Source organism: Aspergillus karnatakaensis (genome assembly GCF_047715665.1).
Source record: "Aspergillus karnatakaensis strain CBS 102800 unplaced genomic scaffold BJY04scaffold_10, whole genome shotgun sequence".
In the NCBI taxonomy this organism is placed as follows: Eukaryota; Fungi; Ascomycota; class Eurotiomycetes; order Eurotiales; family Aspergillaceae; genus Aspergillus; species Aspergillus karnatakaensis.
In genome coordinates, this window is record NW_027395722.1 from 100210 (window position 1) to 123277 (window position 23068).

Consider the following 23068-nt stretch of genomic DNA (forward strand, 5'->3'; position numbering starts at 1 on the left):
AAGTTCGGCAAATAGAATACGCTCATGGAAGGGGCTCTTCTCAGCAACGGCCAATACCTTGATATACATTTAGCCGAGAACATTCCAAAGAAACCCAAGCGCGCATTCAGCTCAGATCAGGGTTATCAAACCAAGAACAACCAGGAAACCGGATCATAAGCGTCATGGTGCATTTGACCCCTTACGCTGACCTTGACCTGACAGGTGATGATACTCCGCCTCGTGACCGTATATCACGGGATCGCTCTTTGTATCGCGCAGAAGCCGGCTTGAACCGGACGTTTTGCGACGAACCGCAGGAGATGATGAGCAGGAACCATGGCTGTTAAATTCTGTTTGCTGGGGGCTGGTTGATCAGGAGTTCCAAGGTTGCGGTACCCCTCATGTGTATGACTTGGTATGGTACGGAATCTACTCCGACAGCTTGAGCTTCATGACACTGTAGCTAAAGTCAGTGTATATTCCTCATGAAGTGGTGTTGACTTACTCACAAGCAAAATCAACCCTTCGTATCTCAAAGATTATAACTACATAGTGTGAAAGGGCGTACCAGCAGCTGCGACAAAGGTATTATCAACGTTATGTCCCTGTAATATATTATCTCCAAGAACCAATCGTCTCCCCGCTCCTCGTCACCCCCCAACAACAGGCTGCTGGCGCAACTTCCGGCCCTACAAAGACAAGAGGCACGGTGGCTTCAAGCATTATTAACAACAGTACAGCACGTCCTTGGGGGGTAAATTACCAGTCCGAGTTCATGTCAGCCTACCACAGCGGTAGATGTCATTCCCAGCGTCCTCTAGCCCGTATGCTCCTGACCTGATCCGGTTCCCCTCCCCCTCTCCGACGACCCCATTATCGCCCCTCTATCGCCTATCTACCCTCTTCCTTCCTACAACACCCTGGCTCGCTACTATATCTCGCCAACTCCGATCAACTCGCGCAATCTGCACATACTACACCACTATTGCATCTAAGCATCTAATCTCCCAGAAGCGTGGACACGCCGGTCAAAGCTGAGCTTCCGCCCTGTCCTCCTTCCCCGGACCGACGCGTATCACCAAGCTGTCGAGATCCCTACCATCTCGACTACTCCACCAACGATACTTTTTTTTACTGTTCCATTTTCTAGACCATACAAGCTTCATCAAAACATATAGACTGTATGAGTCTCCAAAGCGTCCGCCCTTGTAATCCCTGCTTGGTGACTCATGCTGACAGCTCGTTCAACCCTATACAGGTACACAAACATCCGCAAGGTCGTTAGGATTTGAAGCGTCTCGCCTTTCGCCTACACTGTCAAATTCCCGTTCTCAGGCCTTATCGAAAGGTCCCGAGAGCGGCTGTCCTTGCTATACATCTTGCCTCTGTGAGGCAGCTCAACCCTTCGTATGCCCCCGGCAGCTTCGGACGACTTATTTCGCCAGCAAAGCCGGTTACAAGGCGATATAGACCCTGTCGACGATCCGACCGCCGCCAAAATAGATAATGATACTGGAGGAAAGTCCAAGAAAAAAGGAAAAAGCGGTTCAAAGGCAAAGAACAAGGCCGCCAAGCTGACGTCCAAGGCACCCGTGGACGACTTGTAAGCTGCACTAGCATATTTAATTTCTTTTGAATCCGAAGGCTGATTTATGCTTCGCAGGCTTGACGGATCGCCACCCTCGCAGATCGAGCCGTCCTCCTATCCCGAGGTCCCCGACCCACCGTCCGACCCGCCTTCAGAACCAAAGCCTAGTCCTAGCATTGTATCTCCGGTCCTCGATGCTTTAGATTCGCTCAGGGACACTCCTGAGCAAGATTTTGCCTCGCGGACGAACACTTGGGCTAAGTCGATTCCGTTCGGGAAGAGCCCACCAAACGATAGATTTGATGAAGACCTCATTAGTGGCTCGCCATTTGGAGGCTTCCTCACAAGCCAGGATAGAGGTGGATTTAGCCATCCATCCTCCGCTTCCCCTCCACCCAGGACAAGGCCTTTGAGTTATGGGAATGGCTACTCTAGCAGTGGTTTCTCGCGTCAGCAGTCGGTGGATAGGAACAAAAGTCACTCCGCCAACACGCCCTTTAGTGACAGGATACCACCACCTCATTTACCCCAGGCTCACTTCTACCGAGCACCTGAGATTGATATTCCCTCATTATCTGGACAGAATAGGTCACCTGTGGACGCACAGTACTCATTCTGCGCATTTGATACCATCTCTAGCCCGACCTTCAAGTCGTCCAGGATGGGTGGTAGCGTTCTACTGGTTGGTGGTGATGGGTCTTTGGAGTTACTTGCCATTGAGGATCGCAAAACACGTCTGATCGGGAGATTAGACGGTCTCAACGGTAGAGTTATCGATGCGAAGATATTAGCATCTGAGGAGCCAAATTCGGCATCTCGTCCGCACGTTGCTGTCATTATCCACGGCCCGTCTATTCCATCCGACGATGAAGGCCGTTCATCTACCGGCTCGGAAGCGAACGAGATATCTGTTCCCAGTGGCCGATATTCCAGTGTTGATAAACGCCAGAACAGGGATGAGACCCGGTTTTATCAGACGAGGGTTGAAGTGTATTCGCTTAGAACCGGAGACCATGTCACAACGCTTTTCGCCACAAAGCCAAGTCCATGCTTTGAGAATATCCCTGGACTCGCTAGTTTTGCGCCTTCGCCCATTGGTAATTTGAGGCTTCACGCAAGTGGTGGCTACCTCGTCCTAGCATCTGGTGTCAGCGGAGAGATCTTTATTTATAGTATGAGTATGTACCAGTGTCTGGGGAAAACTTGGACAGCCATTCAGTCGAGGGAAGTGAGACGATACTCAACATCATCGAGCTCAACAGACCCAGACAGTTCGCGGAATGACTCTCCTCAAGCCGGCGGCAGATCTGATAATCCGATCCTTGCTTTGAAGGGGAGATGGTTAGCAATCGTACCCCCATCAGCAACGTATCGAGCTTCGCTTGGTGGAGTAGTTCCAGCATCTCTAGTGCAAGGGAAGGTTTTCGGTCTTGAGACCCGTAGTCCTCCCTCGCGACCACCAACAACCTGTGTAACTGATGTCGGCGAAGGCGAAAGCTTGTTCGACAAAGTAGCCCGAGGTGTCACACAGGAGTTCGTACGCGGAGCCCGCTGGAGCATCGACCAGGGCGTTCAAGCCTGGAATAGTTACTGGAACAAAGAACAGCAGCAAAACTCCCAGCAGCGCCGTTCGCAAGTCTTGGATGTTCCACCCCAAGGATACAGCGCCTTCCCTCCAACTCACGCCCAAGAGACCCAAACCGCATCGTCAGCTGAGCCCGATCTTGTTTCGATTCTGGATCTCAGAAGGCTTGAAGAAGGAACAGATTCGCGAAGTGCGATCCTTTTCGCCCCTGCTGCCACATTCGAAGCGCCAAACGGGTGCAGCTACCTATCATTTTCGCCCAACGGTCTTATGCTTCTGACAGCGAGCAAGAAGGGGGATGTGCAATATGTATGGGATCTCATGCAGGCCAAGTATTGTCGCGCAGGGCGCTTTCTATCTGAGGATTCGACAGCAGTATCTGCAAGCGTGCGCCAGGTCGCACGGTACTCCCGCTTGACCGAATCGCACATAGTTGATGTGATATGGTGCCCCCCATCTGGCGATCGCTTGGCTGTGATCACACTGAAAGGGACGGTGCATGTTTTTGACCTCCCGCGAGCCGCTTTCCAATGGCCCCCATTGCGAAGAGCTCGGCCTTCGCGCGTGAGGCCGCCGGCAAATGACGCTCCTGTGGATGATCTGGCTGTACGGTCCGCGAATACAAATGCACTGTCGACAGCGATTAAACTTGTTGGGGGCAAAACCCAACCTATTCTGGAAGCCGTAAGAGGAAGGGCGCCCTCCGCCGGTGCCGCATTCCCAGCCATGAGCGGATTCACTATTCCAGCTGCCGCTGGGATGGGGGGCAAAGCAGTTGCTGCTGGTCTGAGCAAGTCGATGGGCGCTGCCGCTAGTGGTACGGTCAATACCTTGAGGCATGTCGGCGAAAACCGTCTTCACATATCTGGCTTCTCACGTGAGCCTGCTGCGTCGCGTATCACTTGGATAATTCACAAGGGCCAACCATTTTTAGCCCTGGTAGCGAACGGTTACTTTCGACTGTACAGGATCAGGCGCTCCGTCTTGTCCAACAAGTCACGGCAGCCTCAGTCAGTGGTTGGAGCCAAGGAATTTGAGTTCCGATTGCCTCCAAATCTTTCGAGCCACTGTGGTCCCATGGCAATCAGCAGCTTCAACCCAGACTTGGTAGTTGAGGCGTCTTTGGATCTCCCGTCGTCCACCACACGGCCGTCCGCGTCAACAAAGCTCAAGTGTCAACCACTCTCCCAAGCCGAGCTTGAGACCAATGCACCATACCAACCTTTCCATACCGACCAGAGGGTCAGTCTGTTCACTTACTCTGAAATGGGTGAGGCAGCTCCCATCCCAACCGGTCAGTGGGTATTCGGTGGCAGCATGCCCATGGCCAAGCTCCACGTTCGTCGAATCAGCGGTGGTAGCGAAGATGAAGGTGAAAGTGTCGTGCACGGGCTCCACCAGGAATCAGGAGGCGGAATGGAAAATCTGATCAGCCTGGGTAACAGTACTAGCAACGTTGAAGAGGTGGTAATTACAACACGGAGGAAGAAGAAACACTCACTGTCCCAGCTTCAGGCCGGCGGAGAGGACGGATTCTTCGAAGATGACTGCGAGGTGTTGGATTTTGCCGTTGATCGGGTTTAATCCTTTGCTTGCAGTAGCATGCAATTAGACATTATATTGGTCTGGCGTTGGGTTGATTTGTGCCATTGATCTTATTACTAACTCATTCGCCGCTCCCTTTGGCATGGCATACCATTTAATAGCGGTCTACTATCATTTAACACTGGCTCGATGAGCTTTACATTGTTTTGGCTGTCTACGTTGATGTCACATAACCCGGGAATAGATAGCACAGTACGTAATTACTCCAGTACTAGTAACATCATTGTCGTTGTCATCGTCATGCTTCCTAGATACCTCAGACAGTAACATCCTCCATCTCGTCCTCCCACCACCTCCGAAACTCCACCAGCCTCTCCGTCCTCACCCTTGCCAACCGCCTCCCCGTCTCCGTCTTCATCATTCCCTCCAACTTCTCTAGCTTCTCCCCAAAATGCCTTATCGAGTTCTCCATCTCCCACTTCTCCCCCTCCTTCAACATATCCCGCCCCTTAGCACCAAGGAAGGTGAAGCACCGTCCAATCCCCACAGCACCCAGCGCATCCAACCGATCCGCATCCTGCACAATCGCCAACTCATATATACCCTCTTCCTCGATGACCCTCCGAACAGCAACAGGGTCTTTACACTCGGTCGTATACGAAACATGCGAGACAATCTTCTGCACCTTTTCGCCTAGCGCGTGTGTCCCCCCATGCTGCCGGATAATATGATCGACTAATTTCTTCGCCGGAATCGCGTTCGCATCCGACGCCTGGTCTTTAGGGAGGTATTTACGATCACTGATGTCATGTAGCAGGGCAGCGAGGTGCACGACCTCGAAATCGACCTCGGTTGAGCTTCCTTTTGCAGCGAGAGACTGTTGTTCGGATTTTGCGATGCGGAGGGCGAGCGAGACGACGCGCGAGATGTGTGCGGGGTTATGGCTGGGGTCGTAGTTTTTCATACATTCTGTGACGAAGGACGCGATTGAGGTTATCAGGGGGTTTGTTGGTGTGGATGTCATCTTGGAGGATTGGGTTGGTTATTTTCGGTGGTTGTAGAGATGGTGGTGAATGTGCGGGGAGAATTGTACTCCGTGGGTGAGGGGCGTTTCGGGATGTGATGATTTCCAGCCTTCTTGCTGTTTATAATGGATTTAAGGTAATGGCACGTAGGAAAGGCACATAGGAAGATTTTGACTGTCTGATCATTGTAGATATATTGGTAAGACGCGTAGATTCTGCGGCTTCAAGTCTGACGCGTCGGGGTCGCCGGGTGAGTCAGAGCGGGGGGTTACATCAATAATGGATGTAGAAATGGTAAGCTTCAGCTCCTTGCGATTTAGTTTAAGATTCGACTTGATAGGTTTCATTTGAGACTTGGGGGGTTTCGGCATATTTCCGACGTTAATCCAGTTCGGACTGCTGGAGGTTACGCAGCCTGAGTTTACCTAGACTACGCGTCCTCCCAACGCCCCAGGCCGGATATGAGATCCTGAAAGTATGGAGCATAAAGCTTGGAATTGAAGTCGATCTTAGTTTGCTCGGAATCGGATCGTGGTCTCCACTACTGATTATTAAATTTAGAGGGATCTCGTAGGCTGTGATTATGGGGCTGATGGTCCACAGTGTCAATAACGCTGATGATTGATCTACATTCCTGCCCTGGACCCTAAATCTGGATTGAGATGCAAGAGTTGCAAGAGCTACAGCGTGGGATGGATACTGTTCATACGAACCATACTACACGGGAATAGCTTCAAGCAATTAAGTCGTATTGGTATCAACCAGATAATTATTAAAACAACAGAATGCAAATACTATGTAAGTAACCATTAAGTTTCCATGTTATCCATTCCACCATGTATTGCCTAACCCATAAAACCATGTGCTCACACCCGTGTCAACGCTGCAGTTGGTTTACACCGCTTACAGAGCAAGGGCAGCGACGAGGAAGGTAGCAAGACCAGCAGCAGAGAAGCCAAGCTTGGCAGCAGCGTTGTCGGTGTCCTCTGGGTTTTCAGCGGAGTCGGTCTCGCTGGGGTTAGCAGAGTCGGACTCGGAGGCGTTGGAGTCTGCAAGAGAGGTCAGTGCTTGTGTTACAGCAACAGAATGAAAGTGGAGCATACCATCGGAGTTGGAGTCGTTGTTGTTAGAGTCATCATTGTTGGAGTCGTTGTTAGAATCGTCGTTGCTCGAATCATCCGAGTTAGAGTCGTCGTTGTTCGAGTCGTCAGAGTCGTCGGTAGCGGTAGCCTCAGTGTCGGTAGAGGTGCTGGAAGGAGCGTCGGTGACGGTCACAGTTCCAGGGAAGAAAGTCGTGGTGATGCAGCGGGCTTGGCATTGAGCGTAGGCCTGAGTGTCAGCCTCAGAGCCGTCACCCTGATCACAAGCAGCGACGCAAGAGTTGGTGTCGTTGGCCTGCTGTTCGCTAGGGCAGGGGACGCCAATGCATTGGGCCCTGCAGCAGCGGTCGGCAGGCTCGCCTAGCCAAATCAGTTAGTTCCAGAAATTCACAGCGATCACGTTGGTACGTACAAGCAACGAGACAGCGCTCTTGAGGAGTCAAGCTGGGGGTGGTAGCTGGGGCATCCGAGGTGGTGGAGGACTCTTCCTGGGCAACCACCAGGGCGAGCAGAGAGGTGAGAGCAACGAGAGAGAGCTTCATCTTGACAAGTCAGAAATGACAGACGGAAGAGGTTCAAGAGGATGAGAATTGAACGAAACGGAGTCAAGGAGACTAAACGAAGGACGATGGGGAGAGGAAGAAAGAAGAGGAGGAGGAAGAGAAGAGCGCGAAAGAAAGATCAATAAGAACACACGGGGGCGAAAAAGCAAAGGCAAAACAAAGCGCAGGCAGCTGCAGGCTTGGTGCAACACCAGAAAAACTCACGGCAATTCAGGTGAATCACAAAGCTTCGGGCGGGATTTTAGGTGCTAACGGTGCTATTATTGAAACTCCCCCGGCCCTCACGGCGCCCTGCGATTAGCTGCGTTTCACAGCTCCTCGCCGTGGCACTGATCAATTCCTTGGTTCGGGCGAGACTACTAGATCAAGATCATCCGCCAGGCGCTCCTTTGAGATTAATCTTCATTTCTGAGGCCCTGTCAGGAGAGCACTCTGGTCGGCAATCGGCGATACCATAGGCTGCGAGGAGCTAAGGGCGAGGCGCCAATGCAATGTGAAGTGCGCGGTGTCGCATATTAGCCACTAATCAGGAGATTGTTTGGACTCTTGGACTGGAAATGGAATTGAGATTTGACCAATTCCCGAGCGACGGAGGGAAATCCGGGGGCGCTCCATTACCTTTTTTTTAGGTTTAATTGAGCCCACTAATCATCTCCTCAAGTGCGAGCATTCTATTGGCTGAGCTGGAATCTACTCGCACAGGGCTTAAAGTTGGGCACCTGCCGCAGCATCACATGATCTCGTGATGCTTCGCGTCGCGTTCCCCTCAGCTGTGCATCTACGGTATCGCCACCAAAACTACCAACCCGACATGTCCGATTTTGAGAGAGGCTCATCCGACTACCTAGACGATGACTTGGATGATTTTGTGGTTCGTGATGATGGTTCCCCACGTTCAGCAAAGAGACGGCGTCTAAATGATCGCAACCCATCTGAGAGAGCTTGCGATCAATCGCGTCGGGAGACCAACGGGGAAGACAGCAACAACGTGAGTCCTGGATCAATTGCAAGCTCTCACAGCGAGGATGAGGGTCAGTCGTCATTCTACTCCCGGGACGAGGAAAGGGAGCAGAAATCTAGATACAAGACATTCGTCTCTAAGCAGAGCAATATCCGGGAGAACATATTCGTCACGCAATTGACTCAACCCCCATCACCCCCAGAGATGATCCGCGGCCCCCGTTGGAAAAAGCCTGATCCCATTGCCCCACCTTCGCCTTTTATGCAAACAGTCACCGAACCTCAAGAGGAACGCTCAAGGCAAGAGCAGTCGGACGAAGCTGATGACGAACTAAATGCAGCAATTGAGGCATCACTACAGTCTTTTGAGGGGGAGGATCAAGGGGCCATGAGTCCGGTTCCGCGTACAACCTTTGACCCTGCTTCCATCGCTGTCTCTGAATCTGTCGACCTCTTTGACGACATTCCGGACGATGCATTCGACTCCGATGTATCGCTATCACCCCCAGCGAGAGAAACTCCACGAGTACCATGGGCCGCTTCCCAGGCTCGTAACCGTCCATTAGGCGTGCGTCAGACGACTTTATTCGATATGGCAACACGAAGTCCAGCGACACAACCTCCCCGCGGCGAGCAGCTGATGTCTCCGCCAGACAAAGCGGAGCCCCCAACGCAACACACATTGATTGGGGACTCTTTAGGCACATGGATCTACCCCACGAACCTGGGCAAGACTCGAGACTATCAGTTCAATATTGCTCAAAAGGGCTTGTTCCATAATCTTCTTGTGGCTCTGCCAACTGGCCTGGGCAAGACATTTATTGCTGCTACCATCATGCTCAATTGGCTGCGATGGACCAAGGACTCTCAAATCATATTCGTTGCTCCAACAAAACCACTGGTAGCACAACAAATATCTGCCTGTCTGAAGATTGCCGGCATTCCACGCTCCCAAACCACCATGCTCACGGGTGAGGCTCCACCTGGAATTCGTGCGGAAGAATGGAAATCCAAACGAGTCTTCTTCATGACCCCCCAGACCCTGACCAATGACCTCAAGTCAGGAATAGCCGACCCGAAGCGCATTGTCTTACTCGTGGTGGACGAAGCCCATCGCGCTACTGGTGGCTATGCATACGTGGAGGTTGTCAAGTTCCTGCGGCGGTTTAATCAGAACTTTCGTGTCTTAGCCCTGACAGCAACGCCTGGATCTACAGTTGAGTCAGTACAAGCCGTTATTGATGGTCTTGACATCTCAAAGGTAGAGATACGCACCGAACAGTCGCTCGATATCAGGGAGTACGTGCATGCGCGGAATACAGATGTTCAAACTTTCCAGAACTCGGACGAAATGATATTATGCATGGACCTTTTGACGAATATTCTTCAGCCGCTAGTCGACCAACTTCGAACACTCAATGCATACTGGGGAAGGGATCCAATGGCATTGACGCCATTCGGGCTCACCAAAGCAAGACAGCAGTGGATGTTGTCCGATGCCGGGAGGAATGCGCACTTTGGTCTGAAAGGGAAAGTCAATGCTATCTTCAGCGTTCTTGCAAGCATGGCGCATGGGATTGACTTGCTTAAATATCACGGAATCACCCCACTATATCGCCACCTGGTACATTTTCAATCCAATACTGACGGACAGAAAGGTGGGAAATATCAGCGCCAGATTGTGCAAGACGAACACTTCAAAAAGCTAATGAATTACCTGGGTCCTTGGACCAAGAATCCTGAATTTATTGGACATCCAAAATTGGAATACTTAAAACAGGTTGTTTTGAACCACTTTATGGATGCTGGTGAAGGTGCAAACGCGGCCACCGGCGATAACCAGACCGCTACCAGAGTGATGATCTTCGTACATTTTCGAGACAGCGCCGAAGAAGTGACGAGGGTGCTGAAGCGATATGAACCGATGATACGGCCTCATGTTTTTGTCGGCCAGAGCACCGCCAAAGGTTCAGAAGGAATGGGCCAAAAGACGCAGCTTGACATTGTTCAAAAATTCAAGAAAGGAACATATAATACGATTGTGGCAACTTCAATCGGTGAAGAAGGATTGGATATTGGCGAAGTCGACCTTATCGTTTGTTACGATGCCTCAGCTTCTCCCATACGAATGCTGCAGCGCATGGGGAGAACTGGTCGGAAAAGAGCTGGGAACATAGTTCTCCTTTTGATGCAAGGCAAGGAAGAGGAAAATTACTTAAAAGCGAAGGATAACTACGAGAAGATGCAGCAACTGATAGCAAGTGGCGCGCAATTCACCTTTCACGACGACAGATCTCCACGCATTCTTCCAAAAGAGACAAAACCTGTCCCTGATAAACGGCATATCGACATCCCTGATGAGAACGAAACTGGCGATCTACCGGAGCCGAAGAAACGCAATGGACGGCTCCCTAAGAAGCCCCCGAAACAATTCCATATGCCGGACAATGTCGAGACGGGATTTACAAAGGCATCAAGCCTCGAAGGAACATCCAAATCTAAAACGAAAGCAAAAGCAAAAGAGAAGCCGAAACTGCGACTACCAACGCCAGAGCCTGTTCGCGTTCCGGATCTTGCAGATGTCCTACTTACTCCAGGTCAACAACGAGAACTTGAGCGCAATTATCAAGATATAGGGGATACAAGTCCACAATTCATCTGCCATCCTCGAAACGATGCCTTTCCTCGACTGCAGTCGATTGAGCGCCCAACTAAAATGGTGCGACATGGCTCTGTCACCCGTCGTCTCATCGGTGCTTTGCAACGAATGAACCAGGTCTCAGCGGGCTGTGAAGAGCGCTTCAAAGACATACTAGATCGCGAGTCGAAATTATCAACTGAGGAGTCCCTTCTCTCTAGCGAGCCTCCGGCGAGTAAACGCCAAAGCTCAACCAAGCTTAGCTCAAACAATTCGAGCCTTCGACATTTGCCTGAAGACAATGAAGACCACGACACTGAAGGGCTTCCGTCGCCGAGCAAGCTGTTTGCAGGACTTGAGGATCGCCGTCAGCCGAAGCCATTCCAACCCTCGCGTGAATTCAGCGAAGTAGATGCCCTGGAAGACGACTTTGATCTCCCGGACCCCAGTACTCTCTTTGCGCCGGACGCAGAGCGCAGATCTTCGCAGAAACGGGGGAGAATTGTGCTTGATGATGACAGTGACGAGTAATGTTAGCTTGATTCGCTCATAATACCCTTGGTTTATTTACTTGTATACAGTATTGGACAAATAGACATTGCAGCTCTCCTTATACCTTTCGTGCGCATTCACTCCGTAGTGGAGCTCAAACCTAACGCCACGTTTCGGCCTGCTGTGGCCACGCACCTCTCGCCCGCCTTCAGGGACATCTCCAAGGCAAGCAAGTAAACAGCATCACCAAGAACACTACTACACTCCCCAAATCTCCGAAACAATGGCCGACGCTCAATTTGATAGTGCACTGTAAGTATCATCGCCTGGCTACAAGTTCGTCTACGGCAGTACCTCCTCTGCCAGAAAGCCTCCGTGCCCCGAGTCCCGACCCCGCTTGCAGCCCGCTGACGGTAATGCTTGCTCCAGCGACCTTCTCCGACGGTTAAATCCCCGCGATACAAAGCAGAATCTTCAAGCCATTACCTCCATTGTTCCCGATCTCACTGAAGACCTCCTTTCCTCTGTCGACCAACCCCTCGAAATCCGTCGATGCCCCCAGACGAAGCGCGACTACCTGCTCTGCGATTACAATCGGGACGGTGACAGCTACCGGTCTCCCTGGAGCAATGAGTTCGATCCTCCTCTGGATGACGGTACGGTCCCTAGTGAGAGGGTGAGGAGGCTGGAGGTTGCGGCCAACGAAGCTTTCGACGTATATCGGGAGCTCTACTACGAGGGCGGCGTGGGGAGCGTTTACTTCTGGGACTTGGATGACGGGTTCGCAGGTGTTATTCTCCTAAAGAAAGGTGAATTTCCTGTTCTCGGCTTTTCACAAGCGGGGCAAGATTCTACATCTTTCTGGTACTGATACATGTTGCGAACAGGAGTCTCACCCGGCGGAAAGCACTCTGGAGAATGGGACAGCATCCACGTATTCGAAGCGACTGACCGCGCCCGATCCGCTCATTATAAGCTCACCAGCACAGTCATCCTTCATCTTTCTAACGAAAGCGATGCTCTCGGCGAGATGGATCTAAGTGGAAACATGACTCGGCAGATTGAAGTCGATCTGCCCATCGAATCAGAGGCTAGCCATGTTATCAATGTTGGCAAGCTCGTGGAGGATATGGAGCTGAAGATGAGAAACTTGCTGCGTATGCGCTTTCCTAGCTTCCCGTGCCACTATCCAAAGGTCCATACTAATCTTATTGTTCTTGTAGAGGAGGTCTACTTCGGTAAAGCCAAGGATGTTGTTGGCGAGCTCAGAAGTAAGCCATCTGCTAGAGTTTCAAACCTTGTTAGCTAATACTCCTCCAGGCCTTGCACCACTTTCGGAAACCAACAGGGACAGAGCTACACAGCAAGAAATGATCCGGTCGCTGCAGCGGTAGGCAATGTGTCTTGGTCTTAAATTTCACAGCGGTTGTTTCGTTACTCTGCGGTCCAGTTTTGAGCCATGTGTATACAACAGGGCGTGCCACAAGATAAAGCTTCCAGGTTTCTCCTGAGATAAAAAATGTATATGGCAAATATCTCGAATTCGGGTATCATAATGAGTTATCCAGTAACGGACGCAGTGCAGTCGTTCCCAGATGAGGGTAGTAAAGTAGAAGACAACTCCTTCAACCCATGCAAAATTACGCCATGCCGCGTTGAGGCAATTCCCAGGAGCCAAGGCGGTATTGTTTCTCATTTCACAAGAAATCTATTCAGTCGACCTCCATGCTCTCCTGTCCTCCCTCCACCTTGACTCTGCCATCTTTTCCCGTTTGCGCCTGATTCGCATTCTGGACAAAATGTCTTGCAGCAGCCCACAACTCAGCCTCCTTCTCCTTGCCCACGGTATCCTTCCTACTGTTTAACCAGCTGACGTCTAGCGGATTGGAGGCACCGGCTGCTGCGCCAGTACCAGAAAGATCACCGCTCCTTGAAGTAGTGTCGGGACCAAGAATAGAAGCTTCCTCCAGCGCGTAGACTTGACGGCGCAGTCGGACGTCAATGGACGAGAGAAGGGCAAAGTACTGTGACGTAGCTTCTTTGAACCGAGCTTTGTGTGATTCGAGAGAGTTGTCGGCGGACAGAGAGTCGCTCGGTCTCGCGTTCGTGAGAGCTTGTATCGCAAGACCGGCAGAGTGTATCAACTTGGCGACATCCTAAGCAAGAGAGAGTCAGCAGCGGATTCCTGGGTAAGTGTACTTGAAGAAACAGTACTTCGGTTTCCGTACCTTGTCGATTTCATTCAACTGACGAATGCGATCGGACGAAGTAAAGCTTTGAATCGGCTTGTCGGAACCATTGCCCTCAGCCATCTTTCTTTCGCCTCATTTAAAACCTTTGTTGTTCTGACAAGGAATAACAAAATGGTTAAATGTCCACAGAGCATGAATGCCCCGATCTCAAATGACAGACTGTCACGTGAATTATCTGGGGAGCTCACCTTACATAAGCACAGGGCGACGTCCTTTAACTTTCTATCAAATCAAAAAGATGCATGGGTAGAACTATTCATCACAGTATCTCACGTCTCTTGTGTCGCGTTTCGCCAAACTGTCTGGACAGTTGCTTTATGCTCATAACCTCTCACTTCTTACAAGTTAGGTAGGCTGCAAGCACCGCAGGGCGATTAAACATGTCTGCGCCTGGCGGGGCCCCAAGCCCTGCTCCCCGAAGTGGGAGTATGGGACCTGGCGCTGGTGTTTCTATGCCCCCTCATCAACAGCAAATGGTCTCTACCCCTGTTGGGGCGCCGACACCAGGGCCGCCTCCGCCTCCGCCGCCCAGTGGTGCGATGTCTCAGCAGAATCTGAACCAGATTGTAGGTACCCTCACCTCACTTGTTTGGGTTTGGGTGTTGGGTATTGAGTTTATGGTATCATGGAGGACAACTGTGCTCACCTCGCTAATCAATACAGGTCATTGACTACCTGGCCAAAAAGGGCTACAGTCGGACGGAAGCCATGCTTCGTATGGAGTCTGCGAACCAAGAGATCGATGGCCGCCCTTTGCCTCCTCTGGGAGAGGATGCGCGTCCTAAGTACAGGATTGGGTTTGGTAAGTTGTTTGACAGAGTCTGTTTCCTTTAGGAGACTAACACGGATACTAGACTTGATCAAGGTCTGGGTTGAAGATAACCTGGATCTATACAAGGTGCGGTCTCAGGACGGTTTTCACCATGCGACATGCTAATTCTTCGGCAGCCTGAACTGAGACGTGTTCTGTGGCCGCTTTTTGTTTATTCCTTCTTGAGTATGGTGACTTCTTTATACACACCAGAAGCCAAGCAATTTTTCGACATCAACAAAAACCTCTTCTTACCAGAACACACTGAGGACGTACGCGCTCTAGAGCCTATCAGCCTACCTGAGCACGTCCAAGATAACTCAATCGCCAAACTGTATCGTGGCAACAAATACCGTTTGGTCCTCAGCAACCCCGCTTTTGCCAATCTCATGCAGTTTCTCGAGAGCAAACAGAAGGAAGGCGGCTCCGTCATGTCCGCAATCCTCAGCAGTTTCTGTACGATAATTACCAAAGAACGTGCCGTTGATGACAGGTTCAGCTTTGCGGCAATGCTCAATCAAGCTGGGACGGGCCAGAGCTTTCCTACAGAAGACGAAGGCATCCCAGGTCACCATCCTGGCTCTGCATACACTGGCGATAACCCGGCTATGGCCGGTACCTTGACTCGACTTAAGCTGTCGAAGCTTCCCATGGAACAAGCTCTTGAGGGTGACGTGCGTGCCGAACTTGCAGATGAAGACGCGAAGAACCCCCCAGGTCCTGGTCAGAATACTCTAGTGCAGGAGCTCGACGAGATGATCAAGAAGGAGGATGACGAAGAAACCTTTACTCGCGCCGACATTCCTTACCCTCCGTCAACCGCCCGCGATGTGGCCCTGGAGATTCAGAAGGTTAAGGAGAACCGTGATCGGTTTCGAATTGAGTCGAGAACCGGAGGGATTGGTCCTGCCGTCAGCGTTTGCATGTTCACTTTTCATAACACTTACGGCGGGTAAGCTGGCTCTAGATGTCTTTGAAGATGTTCTCACTAACTATATCTAGGGTCAACTGCCTTGATTTCTCAGATGATAATATGCTCGTTGCAGCTGGTATGCAAGAGTCATACATCCGAGTTTGGAGCCTAGACGGAAAGAAAATAACCTCCACGAACGACAACGTCGACGACCATCCAACAAACTCACGCCGCCTAATCGGACACTCCGGCCCCATTTACGCAGTCGCATTCGCTCCATCCGCCACACCCACCGACAACGCCGTAGCCCCTACAAACGCCCGCTGGCTCCTCTCATCCTCCGCAGACCGAACCATCCGCCTCTGGTCCCTCGATTTATGGCAATGTATGGTCGTCTACAAGGGTCACGACCAACCAGTCTGGGATCTCCAATGGGGACCTTTCGGCCACTACTTTGTCTCAGGCGGGCACGACAAGACCGCGCGTCTCTGGGTGACCGATCACATCCGGCAACAACGCATCTTCGTTGGCCACGACCAAGACGTCGACTGCGTCTGCTTCCACCCTAACTCCGCATACATATTCACCGGTTCCTCAGACCACACAGTACGCATGTGGGCTGTTACTACAGGAAACGCCGTCCGCATGTTCACTGGGCACACGGGTAATATCATGGCCCTGGCTTGCAGCCGCGACGGCAAAACGCTCGCGTCCGCAGATGACCATGGCTCCATCCTCCTCTGGGACCTCGGGCCCGGTCGCCTCCTTAAGCGCATGCGCGGCCACGGGAAAGGGGGTATCTGGTCTCTTAGCTGGAGCGTAGAGTCAAATGTTCTCGTCTCCGGGGGCTCAGACGGAACAGTCCGCGTATGGGACGTCACTAAACCCTCACAAGATTCCTCACAGGGTCGCGTTGTGGGCGAGGGAGGCGCAGGCACAAAGATCGATGGGAATACCGCTACAACCAACGGCACGCAAACGAGCAGCGCTGTCGGCCCCGGAATCGGAGGCAAGAAAAAGGGTAAGGATGTTGTTGTCACGCCGGATCAGATTAGTGCATTCCCGACCAAGAAGAGCCCCGTCTATAAGGTGAAATTCACGAACATGAATCTCATCGTTGCTGGCGGTGCGTATCTTCCTTAATGAACACAATACATGCGGATGCAAATATGCGTGCTGTTTTAGTGCTGATAGCCCATCTCTTGTTGCATCTCTTGGACTACTCTCCTTGGGTTTTATACTGGTTGCGTCTCCGAAGACACAATTTGTTTTCATCTCATTTTTGGCAGCCTGGCGGCGTCCCGGTGACGGTGGGAATGGTATTGGTGTTTACTGGGTTGGTTATGTACTATTACAGCTATCTTGATGGCAATCAAAGAGTCATGATGTTACAGTTTATTTGGTAGACCAATCTATAGGGTTTCTTCACCTTTCCTCTCTAGCGAAGACCAGCTTGACGGCCCCCATGTAGCTCCATGCACCCTTTAAGGCACCATGTCTAAGGTCTTCCCAAGGAGCCAGTGCTTCCGCCTTCAGGTTTCGGCAGGGACGGCCCAGTGGCAGGCCCTTTCTTCATAGCCGCTGAGGCTTGCATGTCTGCCACCTTGGGAGGGAGGACCAGCGCGCTGCGGTCATTCCGTTTGTAGAAATCCACTAGTATCTGTGCTGTTCTTGCGGGCTGATCTTCATGTATGAAGTGTCCTGCGTCAGGGAAGACCTGAAGTTGGTATTTTCCTACGCGGTTTGAAGTACCAATATCAGTAAATGCAACTTCCATCTCAGAGAGAGAGAAAAAAGGGCGGGAAGAGCATACCCTGCATTTGACCAATCATCAACTCCTTATCCAATCTATCGGTTCCAGCTAAGAGGAGCAATTTGCCCCCTCTAGCCTCGAGGAACTTCTTACTCAGACCGACAAACCAGTCTTCCCAGAAGGGCTTAGTTTCTGCGAGATTTGTTCGCCAAACCCATGGTTTTGATGGGTCTTTAGGTACGTCTTCGTGATAGAGGAGGGATGGGACGGAGACACGGGCTGAAGTTCTGTTGCGGATTGTGCGAGAGCGTGTGCTGGTTGGATATCTTGTTAGCGAGGAATGGCTCGCAGGTATTGCAGGGCTCAACATACTGCCATTCTATACCTGAGGCCAAAGATGGGAAGCGTGAGGGTCGGGTAGAGAGGTACGTTTCCATACTCTGGAGGGCATCCATGGCGGATCCTAGTTGAAGTTTAAGATCGATCAATTCCTAGAGGTCACAATGAATCGATAACTTACCTTCAACAACGTCCAGCACAGCGTAGGCTAACAGCTTTGCGCCTAGCTCACCCTTCCGCGCAACGTCTGTGATCACTGCCCCTCCCAAGCTATGTCCGACAAGGATAATGTCCGGCAGTATATCCCAACCCATCTTCTTTTGGGTCTCACAAATAACGAAGACAAGGTCATTGTTCAGGACCTCCAGGCTTAAATCGAGTTGCGCTTTTGCAGGGTCGGCCTCTCCATCCTCACTTGCTCTGGTTACAGTTGTACTCCCATGGTCCCGAGCATCTGCGGAAAGTATTCCGGCATCAGGAATGAGCTTACGGATCTCTGCACCACAAGTCGCAAATGAAAGACCGGAAGAGCCAGCACCGTGGTGCATAACAAAGAGAGGCCCTGAATTCGTGGGCGGAGTTAGGTATACATGGTGCACGACATCGAGATCATTTATTCGTTGTGAGAGGTATAGCTCTTGGACGAAGAAGTCGGTCCATTTGAGAGAGGTGGATGACCTGGCTTGTTTGTTCCCCGCATTAGTTTCACAATGCACGTCATCTCGATGGCTGAGGCTGTGAGGGTGTACGTACCCTCGTCTTCCTCCTGGTCGGGCAAATAGTTGCCTCGTAGGTGATGGAGTCACGGTTTCTGTTGACGAGCCGGAGTCATCCTCGTTTTCTTCTTGTAAAGTGTCGGGGATTGGCGGGGGTTCTGGGGGTAGCTTGGCTAGCTTCGACTTTGCGAACAATTTCTGTAGATCACTCATCTTGAAGGAATCTGAGCTCGTTCCTGACGGTTGGAGCACGAAGTTGATGATAAAGAGCGGAGCTAGAGGGGCGTTGCGTGGTGGAAAGCTTCACCTAAGCTTAACCCCGCCTGTCCCCATCCTACGGTATGAGGCTATGATCCTTTAACAATTCCCGGATATCCGATCCCCCTCCGCTGCGTAAATCATCAAAGATCGAGCCAATTGTATTGCCAGGCAGAAAAGCCGATCATCGAAAACTCCACTGTGCATGCTTGAGCATCCATGTTCCGTCTTCCATGGATCGAACGAGGTGCAGGCTATGACGTCAACATCGTCATCCCCCAGTTTATAAACTGGGATTCCGGCCTACAATTCTCTCCCCAATACTTTCAATCCCCGGTCCAACTCGGCTGTAAAAAGCAGCAGCCATGGTCAGTTTATTTCAAAGAGCAGGGCACGATCGCCGAGAAGAAGAAACTCGAGATGGAGAGCATCAGGAACAATATCAAGGTGCCGATGAGAGAACTCGGCTTCTTCCACGCGACAATGAACCCTATCTGAGTCCGGATGATCCAGCCGTAAGTTGACAAGCTCTTCTACACCTATCCCTTCTGATAAATGGACAGGTCTCTCCCTACAATCTGTGGAGCGTCCGCGCTCTACGCGGCCTTTCCACTGCCTTCCTCGGAATCAGCTTCGTTTGGTGGACATTCTTGCTTGTCTCCCTCTTCGTCAGTGCACCGGCGCTACACACGCGTGGATCCGGCTTCTTTGCATTTGCATACACCACCTTGACTGTCGGATACCTTCTTTTCGGGCTTATCTTCTTCTCTGTTCCCTCGAAGCCGATGACGGTATGGGGTGTCGTGCTAGCAATCTTCTTGTTCATCGACATGATCTTAACAGTCGCTGTGCCACAAATTCGGGTTGAGGAAGGGTGGGTTGGAATTGCCACAGTGGTTTGGGCTACACTCATTGCTATCTACAACATCGTACAGAACCGCTATGTCGCCTGGGGGAAACGTGAGGAAGAGGAGCGTCTGACAGGCCGCGAAGAAACCCGCCGGTCTCTCCGAGAATGGCTCGCTGTTCTAGTCGAGACCTTCTTCACAGCCATCATAGCCATCATTTCCATTCTCTTCATGATCACCCTGATCCTGCGTGCCCGCGACGCATCCCTCCACCCGCCTGGTCAGAAGTACTATGTCAGCGCCCGCAACTATCAAGTCCATCTCGACTGCGTTGGCAACACCACAACCCATGCCTCCGCTCCAACAGTCCTTCTCGAAGGCGGCGAAGGCCCCGTAGAGCATACCCTGCAACCTTTCATCGACGAACTACACCAAAAGGGCGCAGTCCCCCGCTACTGCTACTGGGACCGCCCCGGGTTCGCCTGGTCCGATAATGCCCCCTCGCCCTTCTCCGCAGGAATGGCTTCAGACGCCCTCTCTGAAGCCCTCGCTCTCGCTAACGAAGAGGGGCCCTGGATCCTCGTCTCCTCAGGTGTAGGAAGCATCTACAGCCGCATCTTTGCTAGCCGGCACCTCCTCGAGGTTAAAGGCATCTTCCTCATCGACCCTCTCCACGAGGACTATCTCTCCGACATTGCAAACCCAGGTAGTGGATTTGGCCTCTGGATCCGAGGTATTCTCTCTCCCCTCGGTCTAGACCGTATCTTCGGCGCGATCTTCCGGGGCCGCACACGTGAAGACCGTGTCTTCGGCCGAAGCGCCTACCAAACCGGGAAGTTCATCCGCGCGAAGCTCCAGGAGAATCTTGTTGCAGGGTCTATGACATCTTCTGAGATCCAAGCTGCCAGACACGTCCAGATGGCGGATACGCCGTTGGTGGTTGTTAGCTCTGGGAAGGCAGTCAACGGAAGTAAGAAGTGGGCTGATAAGCAGGAGGATTTGACGGGGATCACGAAGAACCTGCGCAATTGGGATATCGTTAAGGATGCGCCGCATGAGGTTTGGAAGACGACGGAAGGGAGGAGGGTTGTTGAGCAAAGGTTGAGGGAGGTGTTGGAGGGGTGATTTATTCTCCTTTTTTCCTTGTCTTCTCGTCATGTCTTTTCTATATCTTTGGGATCATACTTCTCCACTTCACGTCTTTTTCACACGCTCATGACCATTATAAGTATCAGGGTTGACGATCTACTATGCATATTCGGGGAATTTGTTTATCCAGGATCAACCATAATGTATATTCATTCTTGAAGCCGCACCACAACCAAGACTCTGACCCTCCTCTAGTCTTCGACTATCCAAAACCATCAAGGAGAGCCTACTTCGCTGCGCGTTACAGAGATTGCGCTCCTTTCGTTCACGTCCAGACACTAGGCGATCCCAAAGGTATCTTTCGAATGCTTTCTGTATCAGTCGTTCATCGGCACGGATAACGAATGATGGATGTATGCACTAGCTGGTGTAGCGACCCAGAGTATATATACCGGTCACCTTAGACTAGCTCCCTTGAACCTCTTAGCAAGCTGTTCACTTTCAGATTTGGGAGATTCGGGTCTGGAGGAAGGGACACGTTTTCCGGGTTGGGGCACGGGGCGTGCAGGGTCTTGCCAGGGACGCTTGGGGGGCCGCTCACCGCTTTCCTGAAGAATAGTGACCAACGTTGCCCATCCGGGGGTATTGATGAGCTGGAGACCGTCTGACGGGTTCTGGGTTGTCGCCACGCGGCAGAGAAGTGCTTCTTCGTCCTGTGAAGTCAAAGTCGCGGTTAGTGGGCGCTTTCCGGGTAATATAGCGCTAGTCAACTTACCTTATTGAAAGTAGACAAGGACCGAAGGAAGCACAAAAGGTGAAAGTCGGATACTGCGCGGAGGGCTTTATCTGGATCTCCGTGGGACACTAGTTTCCGGGCAAGCGAGCGGAATTCCTGTCCCTCGCCGATAACCTCGCGGTTCTCAATTGGGTAAGTGCTGTCAATGAATAGTGGTTTGGATTCCGTGGGGAAACCGTGGGTCAGTGTGACCAAGAGATACTCGACCGGAAAGCTTGGCTTTGCGTTTACCTGAGCAGAGACTCCGTATTCGTTAATCTTCCGGTAGAAAACCTCGGGTATATACCGGGAGCTGTTGGCGTCGTCTTCAGATTGCACCAACATCACCGACGGTTCCGCGGATGGCTCAATTATATCAGCCCTGATCATCTCCACTGCGGCAACAGTAGCTTGGTAGGAGCTAATAGTAATAGCACCCTCCTCATCTCCGCTAAGAACACAAGTCACAAAGTTAGATCCGAACTGGCCGGTTCGGCTCCACTTTGACGCCTTCGGGTATTGCGTTTGTAAACGTGATGCAAATGCAATCTCTAATGATGAAAGGTAGTAGGAGTCGATATGTCGTTTGCAAACCACGGTACCATCACCCTTTCCGGCATCGAGTAGGTCGGTGAAAATGACACCAACCTTCTCAAGACCACACAGACGTGCAACTTCGTCTACATCCTTCTCATTCTCCCATTCATGGAGAGTAACTCCATCAACTTCATCAACTTGTGGAGGCTCATAAATAGCCTGTACAACAGCCTTGATGCCCAGGGGTACCTCAGTGTACTCCTCGAATGTACCATAGAGGTACCCTAGCCGCTGACTGCCCGATTTGCGCCAAAAGTCAAGTAAAGAGTTGATAAGATCGGGGGAAGAGAATTCAACATGATCAACCATGCGGTATTCTTGTGGCTGCAAGCTGATTGCACTGGGCTGGCATTTTGTGCAAATTCCTTCTGGCCAGGCGGGGTGGCCGGACGGGCAATCTGGTCGTACCCTGTAATATGGTTCGTTGAGGGGGGGCATAAATGAGCTTTTGAGCTCGGGCTTATTTGTCGCAGCATTTATCTTCTTCAAATATGAATGGAACGAAAGATGCTTGATCTTTTTCTCGGCCAAGTATTTCGCGTCGTAGGGTTCGAGTGGCATACAATAATCACACATGCCCTTTGCACTATGCTTGCACATCTTGTTATCACGAGGCCGATGAATCTTTCCATCCTTCCTCTCCAAGCGGTCGTCAAGAGCAGACTGCCTAACGACTTCCCACGGATTCTTGATAGTAACGGAGGCGGTGTTATTAGACGACAATCGGGACGTGTTTTCTTGGGGCACGGCAGTGCCGTTTAATCGCCGTGCCGACGATCCATTGCTAAGTCCGTTACTAGCACCATCTTGTAGGTCTTTCTTCTCCTGATAGCCAATGTAGAGCTTATCGCCATGTCTGAAACCTCAAACGTTAGTCACTGGTCTCCCCATTATAAGCGGTACCGCTGACTTCAATCCAACCTGCTCAAAGGAGACCCCCTCCAATGTACCCAACAGCCGTTCATCTCCCGAAGCTCCTATCGGTTTGTTGGAGAGCTTAACTGATGAGGGTTCAACGTCGGAGGGAAGGCGTTCCAAAATCTAGAGCTCATACTTTAGGTCCTGTTCTCCTTGTATGCTCCTGATTCGTGTATAGATCAATTTCAAGACGTACCTTTTCCTGGAGCGAGAGAAACTGGTCTTGCAGGCTGACATTTAATCGGAACTGACCGTTACGGCTTTCGAACCTCAGAATGATTGGGCGGGAGGCCATGATGGCAGCTCGATGAGGGTTGTCTG

The 23068-nt window shown here is 51.4% G+C and overlaps 10 protein-coding genes across 10 annotated transcripts; 5 read left to right on the top strand and 5 right to left on the bottom strand.

The window, feature by feature from the left end:
• Positions 1-1244: 1244 nt before the first annotated feature.
• On the top strand, positions 1245-4878 carry BJY04DRAFT_6983 (uncharacterized protein). The gene is made up of 2 exons (XM_073720887.1): positions 1245-1585; positions 1646-4878. Exons 1-2 carry the CDS (start codon positions 1392-1394, stop codon positions 4737-4739), a joined length of 3288 nt encoding a protein of 1095 aa, XP_073574163.1. The 5' UTR covers positions 1245-1391; the 3' UTR covers positions 4740-4878.
• Positions 4879-4902: 24 nt separating this feature from the next.
• On the bottom strand, positions 4903-6072 carry BJY04DRAFT_182266 (HD domain-containing protein). The gene has a single exon (XM_073710309.1). The coding sequence runs from the start codon at positions 5722-5724 to the stop codon at positions 5017-5019; it is 708 nt and encodes a 235-aa protein (XP_073574164.1). The 5' UTR covers positions 5725-6072; the 3' UTR covers positions 4903-5016.
• Positions 6073-6411: 339 nt separating this feature from the next.
• BJY04DRAFT_6995 (uncharacterized protein) lies at positions 6412-7750 on the bottom strand. Its single transcript, XM_073720893.1, has 3 exons — positions 7238-7750; positions 6829-7185; positions 6412-6774 (listed from the first exon to the last, which is right to left on the bottom strand). The coding sequence occupies exons 1-3, from the start codon at positions 7365-7367 to the stop codon at positions 6629-6631; spliced, it is 633 nt and encodes a 210-aa protein (XP_073574165.1). The 5' UTR covers positions 7368-7750; the 3' UTR covers positions 6412-6628.
• Positions 7751-8199: 449 nt separating this feature from the next.
• On the top strand, positions 8200-11517 carry mph1 (3'-5' DNA helicase; the record flags this gene model as incomplete). The annotated part of the gene is made up of 1 exon (XM_073715450.1): positions 8200-11517. One exon carries the CDS (start codon positions 8200-8202, stop codon positions 11515-11517), a length of 3318 nt encoding a protein of 1105 aa, XP_073574166.1.
• Positions 11518-11607: 90 nt separating this feature from the next.
• On the top strand, positions 11608-13176 carry cap2 (F-actin-capping protein subunit beta). Its single transcript, XM_073720895.1, has 5 exons — positions 11608-11790; positions 11908-12287; positions 12366-12635; positions 12702-12749; positions 12799-13176. Exons 1-5 carry the CDS (start codon positions 11762-11764, stop codon positions 12870-12872), a joined length of 801 nt encoding a protein of 266 aa, XP_073574167.1. The 5' UTR covers positions 11608-11761; the 3' UTR covers positions 12873-13176.
• BJY04DRAFT_182284 (mediator of RNA polymerase II transcription subunit 11) lies at positions 13010-13836 on the bottom strand. Its single transcript, XM_073710310.1, has 2 exons — positions 13707-13836; positions 13010-13634 (listed from the first exon to the last, which is right to left on the bottom strand). The coding sequence occupies exons 1-2, from the start codon at positions 13788-13790 to the stop codon at positions 13191-13193; spliced, it is 528 nt and encodes a 175-aa protein (XP_073574168.1). The 5' UTR covers positions 13791-13836; the 3' UTR covers positions 13010-13190.
• A 557-nt stretch (positions 13837-14393) lies between these two features.
• BJY04DRAFT_182285 (putative transcription initiation factor TFIID subunit) lies at positions 14394-16822 on the top strand. Its single transcript, XM_073710311.1, has 4 exons — positions 14394-14532; positions 14585-14628; positions 14679-15493; positions 15544-16822. The coding sequence occupies exons 1-4, from the start codon at positions 14439-14441 to the stop codon at positions 16595-16597; spliced, it is 2007 nt and encodes a 668-aa protein (XP_073574169.1). The 5' UTR covers positions 14394-14438; the 3' UTR covers positions 16598-16822.
• Positions 16823-16833: 11 nt separating this feature from the next.
• Positions 16834-18769, bottom strand: ppe1 (putative ribosomal protein/carboxylic ester hydrolase (Ppe1)). The gene is made up of 5 exons (XM_073710312.1): positions 18300-18769; positions 17728-18224; positions 17580-17670; positions 17268-17521; positions 16834-17188 (listed from the first exon to the last, which is right to left on the bottom strand). Exons 1-5 carry the CDS (start codon positions 18473-18475, stop codon positions 16953-16955), a joined length of 1254 nt encoding a protein of 417 aa, XP_073574170.1. The 5' UTR covers positions 18476-18769; the 3' UTR covers positions 16834-16952.
• Positions 18681-20681, top strand: BJY04DRAFT_7110 (uncharacterized protein). The gene is made up of 2 exons (XM_073720915.1): positions 18681-19035; positions 19084-20681. Exons 1-2 carry the CDS (start codon positions 18886-18888, stop codon positions 20491-20493), a joined length of 1560 nt encoding a protein of 519 aa, XP_073574171.1. The 5' UTR covers positions 18681-18885; the 3' UTR covers positions 20494-20681.
• On the bottom strand, positions 20681-23042 carry npl4 (nuclear protein localization protein 4; the record flags this gene model as incomplete). Its single annotated transcript, XM_073718242.1, has 4 exons — positions 20681-21170; positions 21233-22685; positions 22740-22870; positions 22944-23042. 4 exons carry the CDS (start codon positions 23040-23042, stop codon positions 20913-20915), a joined length of 1941 nt encoding a protein of 646 aa, XP_073574172.1. The 3' UTR covers positions 20681-20912.
• Positions 23043-23068: the final 26 nt, after the last annotated feature.

What these genes read in the sequence shown, in the direction of transcription:
- cap2 (XM_073720895.1), top strand. Translation starts at nt 11,762, where the DNA reads ATGGCCGACGCTCAATTTGATAGTGCACT. An exon ending in TGTTATTCTCCTAAAGAAAG is followed by an intron (nt 12,288 to 12,365) that starts GTGAATTTCCTG and finishes TGTTGCGAACAG; the next exon opens with GAGTCTCACCCGGCGGAAAG. An exon ending in GAAGATGAGAAACTTGCTGC is followed by an intron (nt 12,636 to 12,701) that starts GTATGCGCTTTC and finishes TTGTTCTTGTAG; the next exon opens with AGGAGGTCTACTTCGGTAAA.
- BJY04DRAFT_7110 (XM_073720915.1), top strand. Translation starts at nt 18,886, where the DNA reads ATGGTCAGTTTATTTCAAAGAGCAGGGCACGATCGCCGAGAAGAAGAA. An exon ending in TGAGTCCGGATGATCCAGCC is followed by an intron (nt 19,036 to 19,083) that starts GTAAGTTGACAA and finishes ATAAATGGACAG; the next exon opens with GTCTCTCCCTACAATCTGTG.
- ppe1 (XM_073710312.1), bottom strand. Translation starts at nt 18,475, where the DNA reads ATGAGTGATCTACAGAAATTGTTCGCAAAGTCGAAGCTAGCCAAGCTA. An exon ending in TGTGCTGGACGTTGTTGAAG is followed by an intron (nt 17,671 to 17,727) that starts GTAAGTTATCGA and finishes AACTTCAACTAG; the next exon opens with GATCCGCCATGGATGCCCTC. An exon ending in GATGATTGGTCAAATGCAGG is followed by an intron (nt 17,189 to 17,267) that starts GTATGCTCTTCC and finishes CAAACCGCGTAG; the next exon opens with GAAAATACCAACTTCAGGTC.
- BJY04DRAFT_182285 (XM_073710311.1), top strand. Translation starts at nt 14,439, where the DNA reads ATGCTTCGTATGGAGTCTGCGAACCAAGAGATCGATGGCCGCCCTTTG. An exon ending in TAAGTACAGGATTGGGTTTG is followed by an intron (nt 14,533 to 14,584) that starts GTAAGTTGTTTG and finishes CACGGATACTAG; the next exon opens with ACTTGATCAAGGTCTGGGTT. An exon ending in TTTCATAACACTTACGGCGG is followed by an intron (nt 15,494 to 15,543) that starts GTAAGCTGGCTC and finishes AACTATATCTAG; the next exon opens with GGTCAACTGCCTTGATTTCT.
- BJY04DRAFT_6983 (XM_073720887.1), top strand. Translation starts at nt 1,392, where the DNA reads ATGCCCCCGGCAGCTTCGGACGACTTATTTCGCCAGCAAAGCCGGTTA. An exon ending in AAGGCACCCGTGGACGACTT is followed by an intron (nt 1,586 to 1,645) that starts GTAAGCTGCACT and finishes TATGCTTCGCAG; the next exon opens with GCTTGACGGATCGCCACCCT.
- BJY04DRAFT_182266 (XM_073710309.1), bottom strand. Translation starts at nt 5,724, where the DNA reads ATGACATCCACACCAACAAACCCCCTGATAACCTCAATCGCGTCCTTC.
- BJY04DRAFT_182284 (XM_073710310.1), bottom strand. Translation starts at nt 13,790, where the DNA reads ATGGCTGAGGGCAATGGTTCCGACAAGCCGATTCAAAGCTTTACTTCG. An exon ending in AGTTGAATGAAATCGACAAG is followed by an intron (nt 13,635 to 13,706) that starts GTACGGAAACCG and finishes TCTCTTGCTTAG; the next exon opens with GATGTCGCCAAGTTGATACA.
- BJY04DRAFT_6995 (XM_073720893.1), bottom strand. Translation starts at nt 7,367, where the DNA reads ATGAAGCTCTCTCTCGTTGCTCTCACCTCTCTGCTCGCCCTGGTGGTT. An exon ending in AGAGCGCTGTCTCGTTGCTT is followed by an intron (nt 7,186 to 7,237) that starts GTACGTACCAAC and finishes TGATTTGGCTAG; the next exon opens with GCGAGCCTGCCGACCGCTGC. An exon ending in CAACGACTCCAACTCCGATG is followed by an intron (nt 6,775 to 6,828) that starts GTATGCTCCACT and finishes CCTCTCTTGCAG; the next exon opens with ACTCCAACGCCTCCGAGTCC.